This window comes from Penicillium chrysogenum (genome assembly GCF_028827035.1).
Source record: "Penicillium chrysogenum strain IBT 35668 chromosome Unknown utg000002l_segment0_segment0, whole genome shotgun sequence".
NCBI lineage: Eukaryota > Fungi > Ascomycota > Eurotiomycetes > Eurotiales > Aspergillaceae > Penicillium > Penicillium chrysogenum.
Window position 1 is genome coordinate 534365 of NW_026622750.1, and position 16308 is coordinate 550672.

The 16308-nt window shown below is 47.3% G+C and overlaps 4 protein-coding genes across 4 annotated transcripts; all 4 read left to right on the forward strand.

Annotated features, from left to right (window-relative positions):
* Nucleotides 1–1815: 1815 nt before the first annotated feature.
* N7489_003792 (uncharacterized protein) lies at nucleotides 1816–2697 on the forward strand (the record flags this gene model as incomplete). Its single annotated transcript, XM_056709544.1, has 3 exons — nucleotides 1816–2351; nucleotides 2406–2483; nucleotides 2544–2697. The coding sequence occupies 3 exons, from the start codon at nucleotides 1816–1818 to the stop codon at nucleotides 2695–2697; spliced, it is 768 nt and encodes a 255-aa protein (XP_056567965.1).
* A 7215-nt stretch (nucleotides 2698–9912) lies between these two features.
* On the forward strand, nucleotides 9913–10537 carry N7489_003793 (endosulfine family protein; the record flags this gene model as incomplete). Its single annotated transcript, XM_056709545.1, has 4 exons — nucleotides 9913–9948; nucleotides 9996–10079; nucleotides 10146–10436; nucleotides 10484–10537. 4 exons carry the CDS (start codon nucleotides 9913–9915, stop codon nucleotides 10535–10537), a joined length of 465 nt encoding a protein of 154 aa, XP_056567966.1.
* Nucleotides 10538–11948: 1411 nt separating this feature from the next.
* N7489_003794 (ICE2 family protein) lies at nucleotides 11949–13331 on the forward strand (the record flags this gene model as incomplete). The annotated part of the gene is made up of 3 exons (XM_056709546.1): nucleotides 11949–12473; nucleotides 12529–12844; nucleotides 12898–13331. 3 exons carry the CDS (start codon nucleotides 11949–11951, stop codon nucleotides 13329–13331), a joined length of 1275 nt encoding a protein of 424 aa, XP_056567967.1.
* A 1261-nt stretch (nucleotides 13332–14592) lies between these two features.
* Nucleotides 14593–15784, forward strand: N7489_003795 (MYG1 family protein; the record flags this gene model as incomplete). The annotated part of the gene is made up of 2 exons (XM_056709547.1): nucleotides 14593–14685; nucleotides 14752–15784. Exons 1-2 carry the CDS (start codon nucleotides 14600–14602, stop codon nucleotides 15782–15784), a joined length of 1119 nt encoding a protein of 372 aa, XP_056567968.1. The 5' UTR covers nucleotides 14593–14599.
* Between the last annotated feature and the right edge of the window lie 524 nt (nucleotides 15785–16308).

Here is a 16308-nt window from a genome sequence, read left to right on the forward strand (position 1 = left end):
CGTGACTGAATTCAGGAAAAATTACTTCTAGACAGGCTACCACTTAATAGGAGAAGAAGTATTGTTATCCCCACAGTACCGTCCAAACTTATATCCCTATAGCGGGCATAAGTAAATGACTTTCTATATTGAGACAACATTTTATAAGAAAGTGGACCCTAAAGCACGGAAATGCAGACCGAGCTAGAGTTAGCCTACATATACACAAAAATGTTGTGCATACTGCGATTAACGGGAATATAAGAATAGTCGACCGCTTATACGGCCTTGTCATGTCTTTTAAGAAGTATACGAATGCGGTGAAAACATACTTTGCACAAGAGATTTTTCTATGCACATCCTTTGATTGACAGGCTTCTTCGGATAATGACAATGCCCAATGTAGATCTCTTAAAGATGATAATATATAAGTAGGGGATTGATATATGTACCCCCCCCTGCCTGAAAATTCTCAGACATCTAGACTACCGCCTTCCTAATCGGGTGCGACACTGAATTGATACCTGCTTCTACATACCGCTGGTCATACCGCCTTCCAATTTCATATACCGCCTTTGTGTCAAACAAGACGGTAGATACCTACAATTTGTATGCAAACCCCATACAAATATAAGTCACTTTTGTCACATACTAATACCCCGTACATACAAGTAGATAGGATCAAGCCACCCAGGAAGCCACCCAGGATATCTTCTATTCACCAGATCCCCTCACCCAGGATCGATATACCCAGCGAGATCCCTCGGGATTCGAACACGTACTTACGCAGGAACGAGGACGAGGACGAGGAAGGCCACGGGGACGAGGACGTGGACAGGGACGCGCGCGGGGAGGTGCCTGAGAAGCAGGATAATCAATTTGTAGAGTAGATCAATACAGAAATGAATGAATTGTACGATTTTTTCTGATTAAAATGATGCATTTTTTACTATGTAAACCAGAATTACTATGGTGGTGGCAGAATCATATGGCAGAATTCGGTGTCGCATAAAATTAGGAAGGCGGTGACTGAATTTCAGGCAGGGGGGTACGAATAGCCAGGGGGGGGTACATATATCAATCCCCTATAAGTATTGTAGCTTCCACGGTAATGTAAGCTGTAGGACTATATACCGCTACACTATAGACAGACCAGGAAGACGAAACACCTTAACAGTTAGCGGAAATCTTCTAAGGTTATATGCGGCCCCTCAGTATCTTGCAGTCGCACGTGGTTTTTATGATTAATAGCATTGATAATAAAAATAAACAAGTTGTTTTCGACGAACATCTGTTGTATTTAGTTGTTGGGCGCGATCCGGATCCTTGGATGGCTTCTAAAATCTGCCGGAGTATAAGCCAAGAAAGCGGCGTGGAACCTTCCGATTCATTCCATCACATTGATATCATGGGATACGGCTATAGATTTTGCATTCTTACATCTCTGTATAGCCACAGTGAGCCATAAGTAGCTGGACTGTTTCGAGCAAGGATTGAGTGAATGGTCAGGCTAGATCAATTGAGAATAATAGCATTGAAGTACCTCAGTTAAATCTTCTCAAATAAGCCATGATGGGCATTTTGATCCTTTGCCGTAAGGTTCCAAAGTTTGATGTTCTTTTGAGTCAGGCAAAAACGTTCCCTAGTAGTAACCATGGCACGACCTTAGAGACGGATCATCATTGTTTCTTGACTTCGCCAACTCGTAACCTCCCGACACTACCTTCCACCCTCTATTTCTGAAGCTATCAAGTTTACACTCCTCATCCCCCATCACAAATTGTCAACCTCACTATCAACGCTCACGCGCACGCGCACGCGCTCTCCTCCAGCATAATGTCACCCACGTGGTTCCGGAAGGACATCGACCCTGGCACTATCATCACCCTTGATCAGCCCGAGACTTCGAAATGGAAAGTTGTGAAGAGGTTGAATGAGTATGATCACCAGCTTGACGAAGACCGGCATCGCCTTGGTTTTCACTTATCCTTCGCCTGCACCAAACTCCTCTGTTGCGATCCTGAAGATGATACAAAGCTTGCCTTCATGCGAATTTACCTGCAAGTCCCCTTTCGCGGTACTGAAATGGATGATGCACGAACGAGAGCCAGCCAGGCCATGAAACGCACCCCGCAAGAGCTAATCGCCTATCAAGACCTTACTCAGAAATCAAGCAATACCCCAAAGCTCTTGGGACACAAAACTACCGTGCAGGGCAAATCAGGTCTAGTCCCGGGTGGGTTCGCGGTCTGGTTGGTGTGGGAGATGGTGCCAGGGCTACGCCTTGGCAATAAGAATGGGCCCGATGCATTCTGGACTCTTGGTGATAGTGAAAGAGAAGAAATCCGCGTGTCGTTTATGAAGACTTTCGCGTAAGTCGCTACGCCTATCTCTACCCTTTAGAATTCATATTAACGGAACTCTAGTGAGATGAGGGAGGTTGGGTATCTCCCTGATAAGACTGCGCTTAGTAGCCTAGTCTGGCACAAGGACTCAAACACCCTGTATGTCTAAGCACACCGGTCTTCGCCTTGAATGTATAAGCTAACTTCGATGGTCTATAGTTACTTCATCGGATTTCGCGATTGTAATTTTGGCCAACCCAAAGGCCCGGTTGTGGCTGCTAAATGGGTAGCGCATTACGGGCTCGCGATACCAAATTCTAATGAATGGCTTAAGAAGGGATGGAATCAGGATACCTCGGCCTGGAAATGGTAGTTCGCGCAGATCTGAGGAAGATGAATGATAAAGAAAAGTGTTACTCTGACCTCTCTATGGCTATTTCAAGAGATGGCGTAGGAAGTGGTTTGATTGACTAGGTGGTGGTTACTTTTTTTGGTTGATATGATAGGTTTCTCAATTGTATTGCGCGTTTCGACGTCTTCTTACCGTTTCAAGGGCTTGAATTGCTGCCCGTTCTAGTGTAGATGTCTTGACGACCTGTTATGATGACGATGTCAATGCAGGAAGTTGGAGGTAGAAGCCGGATAGGTGTTCTACGTCAGGTTTGATCAGTCTTTGTAGTATAGGATGTGGACAATCAACTGCGCCTGTTCTGCATCTCCGTTAGAAAGTGAGCCCGTCACCATCCTGCCATACAGCTTCACTCTCCGACGGTTCTTCAGATCGGCTGCTCGCCCTGAAATCATCTTGTCTGTGTATGCGTTAGTTTAATTGCCGGGTCAATAATGCCTGCACAACGGGGTCGTATTTGCTGTCCACCTGTGCCTAGAGTCCGATTAGCGATTCGGCAACTGGCGTTGCAAAGCCCGCTGTGCTGCCCCATATCTTTGACCATGGCCGGCCTTCGAGAATCTAATATACCCAGGGCAAGTAGCGGGGATTGCTTAATAAGTGATGCGGCTCTCAGGCTCAGGTATGGGGCCGTCTGGTTGTCGCCGTGAGGGACTCGAAGCCTGTGGTGTAATTTCTCCTCGCCCTGGTTCTAGGGCATAGTATTTGTTAGAAGCGAGGTCATCTGGTTGGTATGTTTGAAAATAGAGGTACTTACCATTTCAAAAGCAAAAAGTGTAGGTACCTAGGTATGGAATATTCACCCGTCATCCTCCGCCCTTGTGTGTCTAGGCCTTGGATGACAGAGCTACCTATGTATATATGGAAGCTTTAAGAATAGTCAATATCCCTATAAAAGAAAAAGTCCTCTGCACAGTTTATACGTTTGGCGCCTTTACATACATCCTTTTGAAAAACACTACTTAAAAAGACATAAAAGACCAGCTAAAAAGACCATCTGAAAACAACGATTAATAACATGTTGATAGGTTCTTATATATAGCCTCCCTAATATCATAGGAGACCAAATAGATGGATCGGAGTATTCAAGTCTTATAGAGGCCATGTAAACGCCCGACTCTTGTATAGTACTAGAATATGACTCTATACCTGTTTACTAGTGGACAATGAATCAGCTTACTTTTCAATATGCAATAAGATTCATAGCAATGAGTGTTCTGAATGGATTTTCAAGCATAGCCCGTGGATATATATATAAACCATAGTTTACCAAATCCCCCGAATTATTAGAACTAACCATTTCCCTGCTAATTATTAAAAAGTATTAAAATATGCGTGATTTAATGTGTAATTCAGATGTCAATAGACTGATCGTAGGTCCTATCTCAGAAGTCTTCTGGCTAAGCAATGATATCGTTTTTCTTCTTTGAAAGATAACCAACAGTACTTAGGATTCCAACGATGTTTAAGAATAAATATAAAAAGATTTCGGTAGGCAGCAGCTCCATACTATTCAATCAATGGATTTCACGGGTACCAAAATCTTTCAGGGGGGTTAAAAAGGATACAAACGAAGCGGGCTCTGCGGCCTTAATAGGTAAGGCTCCACATCGGGTCGATGATTGGCTTCCAATGAGAGGACTAAACGTGTTATTCTCAGCCGCAACACCAAACAAACCACATGGAATAGACTACTGTACTGATTTAATTTTGGATATGAAGATGATGGGCCGAGGGGATGAGATTCAATCACGACGCAAAATTTCGAATCATCCGGCGCAGCAACCGGTCCTCTTCTTGGATTTCTCTGATACTGTATTCTTGGATACCCGTGCTTTGGTAACCCTACTTTGGGGTGCTTTGAGGCCCCTAAAGATCTAGAAACAGCGTCTCCTGGCCTATATGGTTCGCTGTCTAAGCTAGACACATATCGAGTGATACGAAGCCAACTTTGTAATAAATCTGTGGAATCATGTCCAAATAGGTCCTAGGCCTAGAGATGTGAGTCTGTAGTTGAGGATCTGTGGCCATAAGGCCTTTAGTTCTAGGCCCCGTGATCTAGGACAGTTGACTTCAGGCTAAGTACCGACAGCTATGGATGCAGACCCACATTAGACGTACGTCCACAGCTCCGAGTCTAGGTAGGCTTTCAAACTGTTAACTGGCGACCACCCTAGCTTAGTAACCGTAAGGGCCTTCGGTCTGCTGACTACGGTCTATATAGGTCACAAGTATTTTGATCTAGATCTCAAGTGCATTTATTCGTCGTCTACTGGGGTAGAGATAAAACGGCTACAACGGTTTCCCAGGGGAGCATCTAGTAGAAATTTGAGCCTTGTGCCATTCAATAGTTTTGCCATACAACAAACTCCCTATGTTGACTTTGATTTACATCATTTGATTATTTGCTGAAACAATCGCCGAGCTACGACGTCAGCTTGAGGAGGAGAGACAGGCGCGAGAAGAGGCAGAGCGGTGCCTGGGAGAGGCAGAACAGCAACTGTAATCCAACACAAAATCGCTTCGAGTCGCTGCTCCAGCAAATTGGATTGACAACTTCATTGGCCCAGGTCGATTCATCCCAGTCGCCTTTGTGGAAGGTGTTGCAGGAAAGTCGCACTTGAGAACCATCTTGAATAAGGACAGATCACATAACAATTGACTGCGGGATAATACTTTTTCCGAGGAAGAGAGCACCTTCAGCACTCGGTGCACATCGTGGTGTTGACACATAACGTGTACTCCTCATTCCCCACGACGGCCGACCACAGTTCTCCGGACTATAAGTTGCGTTTGAAACAATTAGAGGAAAGGTACGAGCAAGAAAAAAGTCAGCGGAAGTGGACAGAAGAGCGACAGAAACTGGAAGAGAGATGGAAGCAGGCTGAAGACGAAGGCAGATAGGAGAAAGAGAGACGGGAGTAAGCTGAAGAGCGCACCCGATCGACCACTTTCATGGAGATTTTGTGCCATTCCCACAACCTGTGCGGCACGGTCTTCCCGTCGGGCCGAGGAAAAGCAGAAAAAATCTCCTTGCTCTGCCCATGACGGTCCCTAGGCTCGTTTACGTCTGCACCTTATATCACACCATCTGCCCGTGATGTCCGTAGGAAGAAAGTACAGTGTCGATGGAGTTGGCGCGTTGGCTTCGCTTAGAAATTCACAGATGGGCGAGCAAAGAGACAGCTACTGCGAACGGAGTCAGAAGATGGAAGCCGTTTACCTGCTTTATGAGAGGATGTTCTATGAGAGAAGTGATTACATACAGTCTGTGTTTTGATAGCGATTGCATATTTCATGATAATGAAGCGTTTCTACCACAAGCACTGCGCACTCTCAAACATTCGCCAGAACAGACACGTCTTTCACAATGCCATCTCCCTGGCCCACGCCTGCCTCATTGTCCTTCCATTTTGTTCGCTCGCTCTTTCTCATGTTTAACATTCGCTTTCTTGTACCCAACAACCCTCTCTTCTGTTGGCTTCCCCGGATAACACCATCGGTAGGTGAGTTCTACCGTCCAAAATGAGACACAAAACAGTAACTTGTCGAGTGGTTTGTGCGTCAGAATGCAGGCCACCATCCAAGCAAACCTCCAACGGCGGGCAGGCAGGAAGCGGGTGATGGCCAGGTTTGTGTGGAAGAGACGGCTGAGAAAGTCTTCAAGATGTGGCGGTTATGGGTAGTCATAAAGCAGGGAGACTAGCAGAGAACAGAGAACAGAGAACTGGGGATGGGGGGATAGGGGTCAGGGGACAGGAAAATTTGAAGTGGTTTTGAATTACAGTTTTGCCATTTGAGTGGAATTGTAGTCTCTTTATAGGCGACGGTCGCCCGTGAGGTGGAATCCGCCTTCTACCCAGCGTAGAAATCCCGACCAGCTCCTGCAATCCAGGCCGCTGCATTCAAGAGGCGGGACAACACCAGTTTCACAACCACGGGCTGTAGTTCACCGGCAACAATTCCTACTACCCTCGCTGACGGCCTTTGCGACGTATGCCTATACTAGTCGTCAGCCCGTTCTCCATTCGGTAGGTGACGGTACGATCGTAGCATGGTTCTCGTGGTTGCAGTCCAGCATTGGTTGCATGATGTAGTATCAACCGAGGTCAGGCGAGTGTTGCGGTATTTTCGCTATTGGCTCGCATCACCGTGGTATGCTTTCGAGGTTCACCGATTGGGTGCGGAGAGACCGGAGAGGCCGACGATGACGACAGATAGGAGGTCGAGGCACTTGCGGGCAAGCGGCGGAGAGTAAATCTGCGACGCCAAGTGCTGTGCAATGTAACCTCAGGTAGGGGCCTGAGATAGGGCGGATGAAGAGGAGCATGCAGTATCGAGGAGACTACGCAACAAGGGGGGTCAGCAGAATAACAGACACTTAACGGGAAGGCCTCACCAGCAGAAAGCAAGCGATCTAGATGGAATTGTAGACTTCTTTGGAAAATGGAGTATTGACACACAGTCATGCGATGCGGTGGATGGCTAGATCACCCCAGTGTTTCTGCTCCTAAGCGACTAGATAGTATTGCAGCCTACGCTGGTCAGAACGACCAGGGAATCGGATCGAGCGGCATCTCCGGTAAAAATGAAAGGGGCAGTGCGTCGGGCTGAAAGCAAATGTGCAGTAGTAGGTGGGGGCCAGAGTAAAAGAAAGGGGGCGGCGATGAGTGCAAGATAGAGAGGCAGAATAATGGAAAAGTAAGGGAAAGGGAGGAGTAGCAGCGAAGACGGGTCTTTTATGTCGGCGGCATTGAAGGTAGGTTACGTGACGGCGTATTAGGGCGCTAAACCCAAAAAGGCAAAACTAACCGCATATAGTAATTCACAGGTCCGCCGTTTACATGTACAACATCCAACATAGTACTATATGTGCGGTAATTGGATACTAACGTAATCGGTAAGCGGGTGGCCAATGTAAGCGGGTGGCCACCCTCCCCCCAATATACAGATTTTAAATGCATTTATCTCAACCAAAACGCCATTAAATTAAATTTTTAAAAAAACATCATCTATCTGGACATGTCTCTCTCCTATGTCCTGGCTTCCTGTATACTCCGCACCCCCGGGGGGTTTTGTACGCGGTTGTAAACCTGATTCACTATGCTGACCGGGACCGGGTTCATCTGCTTCCACCGGCTGCATAATCAGCGCAGATACTTCTTGCACTAAGAGACCGCTCTCTGCGTATAGATGCTTCCCAGATCTAGCACGCTTTTGCTTCTTCTTCTCGTTTTCACCGCGTAAATCACTCACGTCTCTCTCCAGAAGTGTAGCGGATTGCATCGTCATTTGACAGGCTTTTAAAACCTGATTTATGGCGGAATTCAGCGGACTTAGGGGGGTTTTTGATCTGGTACGAAGCAATGCTTTGAAAGAGGAAGCTTGCTTTTCCAATTGCCTACAGTTTGAAGGTGTTTTTGGATCCTAATCACTACCCCGGCTAGGGGGGGTAGGGGTTCGAAGCCGGATATCTAGCTTCGAAATCACCTTATCTGGTTCAAAGGGGACTAAACCGGCAGATTGGAAGCTATTTTTAACAGTCTCTAATTTAAAAGCTTCTATCCGTGTAGTAGGATAAGCTTCGAGGAAATCCAATTTATCCATATAATTAGATCCGCACCGCATCCGGAATTCAACTAGTCTCCTATAAGCCCGTTTTAACACCGCAAAACAGCCTATATCTAGAGGTTGTAAAAGATAGGATAAATGCGGGGGCATATAGATTAGTATAACCCGGTTTTTTTCATAAATTTCATTAAACCTCGGTGTTAAATGGCTTCTATAGCCATCTAGTATTAAAAGCCGATATACCCCCTTTATCCGTACAAAAGTGGTAGGAATAAAGAGCTTTTTAAGCCAGCGAAGTCCAATTTCATCAGTAGTCTAGCCATTAGGACTAACTTCGAAACGCTAGTTAGAAGGAAGACTATCGAACCAAGATTCAATAAAGACTTTACCTTTAAAAATCATATATAGTAGAAGGGCCTAACCAGCCGTATTCGTGCACTCGATAGTAGTCACCTATTCACGATTTCCAGGTTATAAAAGTGCTCGCCGACCGTAGTATTCGCTTCTCGTAACCACCCTCGCCGTCGCCGTTAATCCTATCGCGGAACCGGTCTTATCAAAGTTATAAACGTCGTCCGGATAAATCCCAAATTGTAAGATAGTTTTTTAAACCAGATTAAACCACCCCTTTATAACCTCCGGATCCTCACATTTCGCACGCTCGTAGTTATACCGTTTCGAAAACCGAGAGGAGAGAAGAGGGCGCCGTTTTACGAAGTTATATACCCATTTTTCGCCGACTGAAGATACCGGGGTGATTCCGCGCTTCTCAAGAAGAACATTCGCCATTTCTCGTACCATAGAAGGCCGGGGAGCAGATCCCCAGGAATCCATAGAGAGAATCCATTTTTCAAGAGTTTCTTCTTCGATTTCTAACAGTTTGTGTGATTTAACGCGAGAAATCGCGTAGTGTTCTATACCACTTAGGCGGCGCCGGAGTGTCGAACGCGGGACTTTGAAAGTGCGGGCAGCGAGGTGGACATTAGGAATTTGATCATTTTGAATAGCCTGGATAGCTAATAAGACCCTACCCTCTCGCTCTGTTGACTCTCTGGATGAATGAGAGCGAATTGGTGGCATGGTGGGTGGTTGAAGAAGAAGTGTTAAATTCATTAACGCGTTTTTTGGATAGGGTGGCCACCCGCTTACATTGGCCACCCGCTTACCGATTAGTTATTCAGTACGTAGTATTTAAACCGAATATCTAAAGTAACAGTATATTTGGATTCTAATATATCATATTATTATACCATTATAAAATATAACATAATATCCTATTTGAAATCTCCAAATAATTACCTTAAAAGACATACTATGTTGAACATACAATATAGGTAGAACCCCCAGAACGTCATCTACCGCCAATAGTGGCCATCCCCAATTCCTCTCTGGAATTTATTTAAATACTTTTGGTTAATGGACTTGTTACTATTTGTCGATTATCTTATTTATTTATTCTATCTGTTTCCTCTTCTCTATTATTCCTATTTATTTGTATTTCTCTCATTCTCCCGTCTCACCCGGTCACACACTTCTCCCCGCCTTATCTTTCCCGCTTCAATTCCCCCCTCCAACTTCAACTTCCAACTCCAACTTTCTTCATCCATCATGAATCCTCATCAGCAGAACAAGGTGGACATCAACGTAAGTCCTCTCACTGTTCTAAACTATCATTACTAACAATTCCCCAGTCCCTGAGCCCAGAGGAGCAGCGCCTGCTGCGCCTCTACGGCAAGATGCCCACCAAGAAAGACGTCCTCCAGAACAAGCTCAAGGTAAGCCCAATATCAACCCAACCCCACTCAACACACTCAACACACCGTTCTAACACTCTCCTACAGGAACGCAAATACTTCGATTCGGGTGACTACGCCCTCAGCAAAGCCGGTAAAGCCTCCGACGTAGGCGTCACCAACATCGGGTCACGCCACCCAGTGCCGGAGAACATCCCGCACCTAACCTCAACTTCACCGGGTGCCAACAACTCTGCCAACAATGGTAGTGTCAGCTCCCAAGGTGGGCAGCAGGTCCCCGGCAGTATCAGCGGACACCCTGGCTCGGTCGGCTTCCAAAGCCGCAGCCCGATCAAGGAGGGGGTAGCTACCTGCACCATGGTACCAGTATCAGTGAGGGTGAGCCAGGCTCCGGTCCAGCTTCTGAATCAGTGCGGGGTGAGCAGGAGCTTAGTGTCAGTCCCCCTCCTGCGAGAGAGGGTGTTCCTATCCGTCGGTAGGCGATGATACAATATCTTGCACTTCACTAGGCTGTGGCTGTTCCGAGGATCGTTGCATGCATATCTTTTGAAGGGGGTCTGTGATTTCACTTTCAAAAGCCTGGCGCTATGGGAATTTCTATGTTTCTTTTTCAATTTCTTTCCAAATGACTGTGAATGGGTGCGCTGCAGGACAGGGCGAGAATGGGAGCAGAGGTTAGTGCTCGGTCATTGATATGGTGTTCTCAACCAGTCAATCACTGCTTCGCTCTTGAGTGTCTTGGCTTTCTATTTTTTCTTTCTCCAATTATCGCCATTTATCAAATTATCAATCTGTGGCATTCATGTTCTTCTTCTTTTCTGTTTTACCTGACCTCTGCTCTCCTTGTTCATATCTAGTTCATATGAGACTCTTTGTGATAATTTGTGTATTTTCCAATTTCAATTCTCACAATGATTGTCTATTTTAGGTCCATGTTCTTGTTTGGCTTCCTGACTTCTCCCGTGTTATACCAATTTGTTAAAGATTATATGACATTATATGTATACATGGGAGAATCCGTTCCACACAGTTTATCGTCCTACTATATCAAAATCGTTATCTCCCTTTTATTCTCTCCTGTGGTGTATACATGCACAATACCCCAGACAGTAGGTGTCACTGCGATACATAGCTCAGAGGAACTTGGCTCTAGATCTAACTAGATCATAGTTATATTATGTTAAGAGCAGATACTATCATCCTAATCTTGCATAACACATAGAAAGTATCTCAACTACTGCTATATAGCTGCGTTCTATTGTATTGTATTGGAGAGCCAAGTATATCGACGTGGATATCTGCGGCGTTATAAGATCTATGTACTCCGTACAACATATGGTGTAAGTAATAAAAGATAGTTAAACTGTTTAGCCTCGAACGTTCCAATGTTTCCAATGTTTCTAGACCTAATTAGTTAATTTAGTTAATTTAGTCGATTTAGTTTGTTAAATTAGTTAAATTAATATATATATAACTATATAGCCTAGGCCTGGAGGTTGGAAGTGCTCCGACCGCCAGTCTAGCTGTGAACACTTAAGACTTCTTTTTTTATTATTTGAATCCTCTCTTTTGTTTATTTTACTATTTCAATATTTTACTACTTTGTCTATTTAATCTTGAATTATTTAATCTACTCTACCTGGTCTACTTGATCTACTTGATCTACCTGGTCTATTGTTATTCCAGTTTCTCCCTACTTACGCTCATCCTGACCCACGTGAAGTCCACCGTCTTGGAAATCGATAAGCTCGAAAAAAAAAAAAAAAAAAAGGGAAAACAAGTGTGTTTCTTCCCCTCCTTAACTTCTCTCTCCCCCAAGATCTGAACACGAACGGCATCAGATCCTCCCCATTCTCTCGATCCCCTACCCTAACCCCCTACGGCGGTCCGATGTGGCTCTTTCGAGTCTTTTCGTCGGCCTTGTTCCTCGCCATCACCGTCTCGTCCATCCCACTAGCCTTCGATGTGGGCGGCAAGACATGTGGCCTGGCCTTTTCGCTGTCATTAGCTGCCTTTTACTTCCTGGTCTCACTGCTGAAGGTCACCACCCCTGAACGATCGTGGTTCCGTTCCTCCATCATTGCCGTCCTTCGTTTCATACAATGGGCCGTCATCTTGGTCCTTCTGATTTGGTCGCTGAATCGATTCTCGGTTGATCTCGACAGCACAGGGCCGGGATGGGTGGAGCGCACTTTCAGTGGCAAGAGGGCGGAGGATTCCTCTATCCAGGAATGGCTCTTTGGTCGGGAAGGCCTGGTGGAAACTGTGGCCCTCGGCAACTGGGATAGGCTTCTGAGATGGTCTACCCCGGTCTTCCAGCTGGCAGAGGGATTTTGCAGTTTACTGGTGATTCAAGCCGCTGGGCAAATTACCCGCTGGCTCGTCAACCGAGGTGGTCGTAGCGATAGCTGGATGGTATGTTTTTGATGTCCCCACGCCTGTCGCGATAAAAAATTAACCCTTGTCCTAGATCGGCCTCTTGGTTTTGTCCGCTACGATCATCTCCAGCTCTGTTTACTTCCTCTGGCGTGTTCTGCAATTTCCCGAAATATCCAACGTCGATGCCGCCTTGATAGGAGTCTCCGTCACATGCGCCGTCATTCTGTGTGCCTGGGGTATTGGAAGTGGTCGCGGAAACCCAGTCGAAAGCTCTCTCCTCTTCGCCTACATCGTGCTCTGCATCTATCAGATCTTCACGGACTATCAGCCATCGCACCCCGTGGAACAAATACCCTCGCCCTCGCAGGTCGGAGACTTCCCCCACTGCCTCCAATTATCATGGCGTCGTACACAACCCTGATGCACGCGCTGTCTCTTCTGCCGTCGATTATCCATGCAGCCTTCAACGTCATTACCGCCGTCTTCAGCGCTGTCACACCCTCTGTCCTCATCTCGCTCGCCTACCGCCTGCTCGTACTGTATGCATCGACGCGCATCATCCCAGCGGTTCGCGAGTCTGGCGCCCGTGCGCTTTCCCAAGAGGCTTCCATTGACGATACCGACGCAGCAGGCCAGGTGCTAGGCTTCCTGAGCTACTTCGCCCCGAGCATTCTCATCGCTGTCTACACCAGTCTCCTCATGCAGCACTTCGCATCAACATCACAAGCAATGGGTGGCAGCGGTGAATGGTGGAGCACCCAAGGCAACGGTGGTGGTAACCCATGGCGGTGGATCAATCTTGCTTGCACAATATCCCTATACGCGGTCGAGCTATGGCTGGGAGAAACCAACGATCTCGACAACGGAGTAGCGGGCCATTGGAAAACCGATTGAAGGACGAGTTGCCAGAGTCAGCGACTGCTAAGTCAATATGCCTACGCTTTCCTTTTTGTCATTGCTCCAGCAACAGCGCGGCAGGAATCCGAAGGTAAATCGAATCGGCCTTCTTGCCTCCTTCGCTGTGGTATATTACTGCATGAGCCGAGTCGGCTACAAGCCTACGCCGTGACCTATCTCGCAGCATCTTTGACAACGAAGATGTCACCCAGCGGCGGTTCGGGATTTACCGATGACCTTCCCCCTTTGCTGCGGCGACAATAGCGCAAGTCCTTCAGGGTTGTTTCGACCACCTTGACGCCATATATCACTGGTCTCACTTCTGATTGGACTTCGTTTCACGTCACTTCTCCCCTGCTCTTCCTTGCTTCCCCAAGCATACCTTTCTCGATTTCTATATGGGGTATTTGGTTGTCTCCTTTCCCGAGACAACCAGCACTCCGTTCGATATGCCACACCCCCTTTTCACGACTCGACGATACCAGATAAACCTGTTGCTTTTCTTCTTTTTCCTCTCTGTGTCTTCCGTATCCAACCTGAATTACCACTGTTATCCAGTTCGACACTTATACCCTCTGCTGTCCACGCTCAACCTTCCTATTCACAACTTCCTGATTTCTCTTTCGCTCCCCCTCTACCGAATCTTGCTCCATCCACACGCACACACAGTCCAATGGTTTGGCTCAAGCCATTACTTGTACATAGGATACCGGGTTCTTTCGTCACTTGTATTTCTTGCCAGGCGCTGGGTGGGGTTTAATAGATATTCGATTTTCTTTCTAGATTCGATTCGAGTGTTACAGAGCTGCACAGGTGTAGTCTTATAGGAGATATAGGAGACCATTGATTCCTTCGATCTTTCACGGGACATTGGGCTGGTCGGGTCAACACATCCCCGTTTCTTCTAGCCTGGAGCTTTGTCAAATTTATTCCAATTTTAGCCCATTTGGAGAATAGCAGGTAATGTTGAAACCGTTCATTTTTCAGTTTTTGGCTCTATAGTCCGTGAGAATCTCGACTATTCTCTTCTGGCCATTCCTATCAAAACCAAGCTTACTATTTATTTATAACTGTAGTTCTGTCCAAGAGAATCTCACAGCTCTGATATAGCTCTCGTACATCGAGAGCTCATAGTCACATGCTAGCTTTCAGCCCTACTCTGAAGCCCTGACAACCCGATATGGAAGCGCAGATAAGAAATCCAGCCAGCCAGAGCGCAGCAATTAATACGTGAAGACCTTTAGACGCATTCCCTTCGATTTTGAATGTTCAGATTCAGTAACTACTTCAAAATGGCTGAAAACGTAGCAAAGAAGCTCAAGACCTCGTCCCCCTCGATCGGGACACACAAGTGAGTGCGATGTTACTGCAATTGCTGCTCTCTAGCTCAATCTGCTCATGTACTAACTTAAAACAGCGGCCACTTCCACGCCGACGAGGCCCTGGCCGTCTACCTCCTCCGCCTGCTCCCCACATACGCCTCCTCCCCTCTCATTCGCACGCGCGACCCAGCCGAGTTGGAGAAATGCCACACCGTCGTCGACGTGGGCGGCGTATACGACCCCGCCATCCACCGGTATGACCACCACCAGCGCACCTTTTCAACGACCTTCCCGCAGCGCGCCACCAAGCTCTCCTCCGCCGGCCTGGTGTACATGCACTTCGGTAAGGCAATCATCGCCCAGAAGCTGTCCCTGCCCGTGGAGCACGCCGATGTAGACCTGCTGTACGAGAAGCTGTACACGGACTTCATCGAAGCGATTGACGCCAACGACAACGGGATTTCCGCCTACGACCAGGCCGCACTTACCGCAGCTGGAATAGAGAAGCGCTTCAAGAACGGCGGCATCACGCTCGCCTCCATGGTCGGCGACATGAACAACCCGGACCCCACCAGCCCGCCCGGCGAGCCCCAGGACGAGGACAGCCTCTTCGGACGCGCTAGCACCCTTATTGGCAACGCGTTCGCGCGCAAGATGCACCACGCCTGCACATCCTGGTTGCCCGCCCGCACGACCGTCGGCTCCGCTTACGCCTCGCGCAAGGACGTCCACCCCTCCGGCCGCATTATTGTCCTCCCGCAGGGCGGCGTGCCCTGGAAGGAGCACCTGTACAACTTTGAGGCTGAGGCTTCGGGAACCAAGGAAATTGACCCCGCCGTGCAGGCGTACTATGTTCTCTACCCCGAGAACGCTACTGAGGGAGCCAAGTGGCGTGTGCAGTGTGTTTCCGTCTCCGAGAGCAGCTTTGAGTCTCGTAAGCCTCTGCCTGAGGCGTGGCGCGGTGTGCGCGACCAGGACCTTGACGGGGTTATGGCTGCGGAGGCTGAGAAGAATGGCCAGAGCAAGATCCCCGAGGGTGCGGTCTTTGTTCACGCTAGCGGGTTCATCGGTGGCCACAAGACAAGAGAGGGTGCTATGGCTATGGCTGAGCGCAGCCTTGAGCTATAGATTTTTGGTGACTTGATAAGTGAAGACTAAAAGGAAAAAGTTGCATTTTTGATGAAATGGTTCTATATTATGACGTCCAAAGGAAACCTATGACCTATTTTGACATGACCTTTTCTTCCTTTGCAAATCTGGTTCTTCAGACATGTTTTTAAATAATCAAGTTGGTCTTGCATGAAACACAAATAAATGCCTGTCAGTAGAACGGCCCGGGAAACTCTTCGGAGCTTTTCTACTCAGGTGCCCAAAAGATATTGTAGACCAGTCTTGGGTATATCTGGCGCGTCAAATTCGGACCGCCAATTGAGCCCGACTGTTGTTTCTCAATGGCAGATGAGCGGGAAGCTTGGTGTTCAGAAGGCGTAGAACCAAGGGAGGATGAGCCACGAATCATTCTGATCGAATGACCTTTCTCTGGCTTTCTGGAATGGCGCTCAAGACATTGGAGCACTTCTCCACGTGCTGACCGAAGCGAATGCTTTGTTCCCAAAGAAGGACTGGCTTTTTGCGCTCGAATCAGAGGGCAT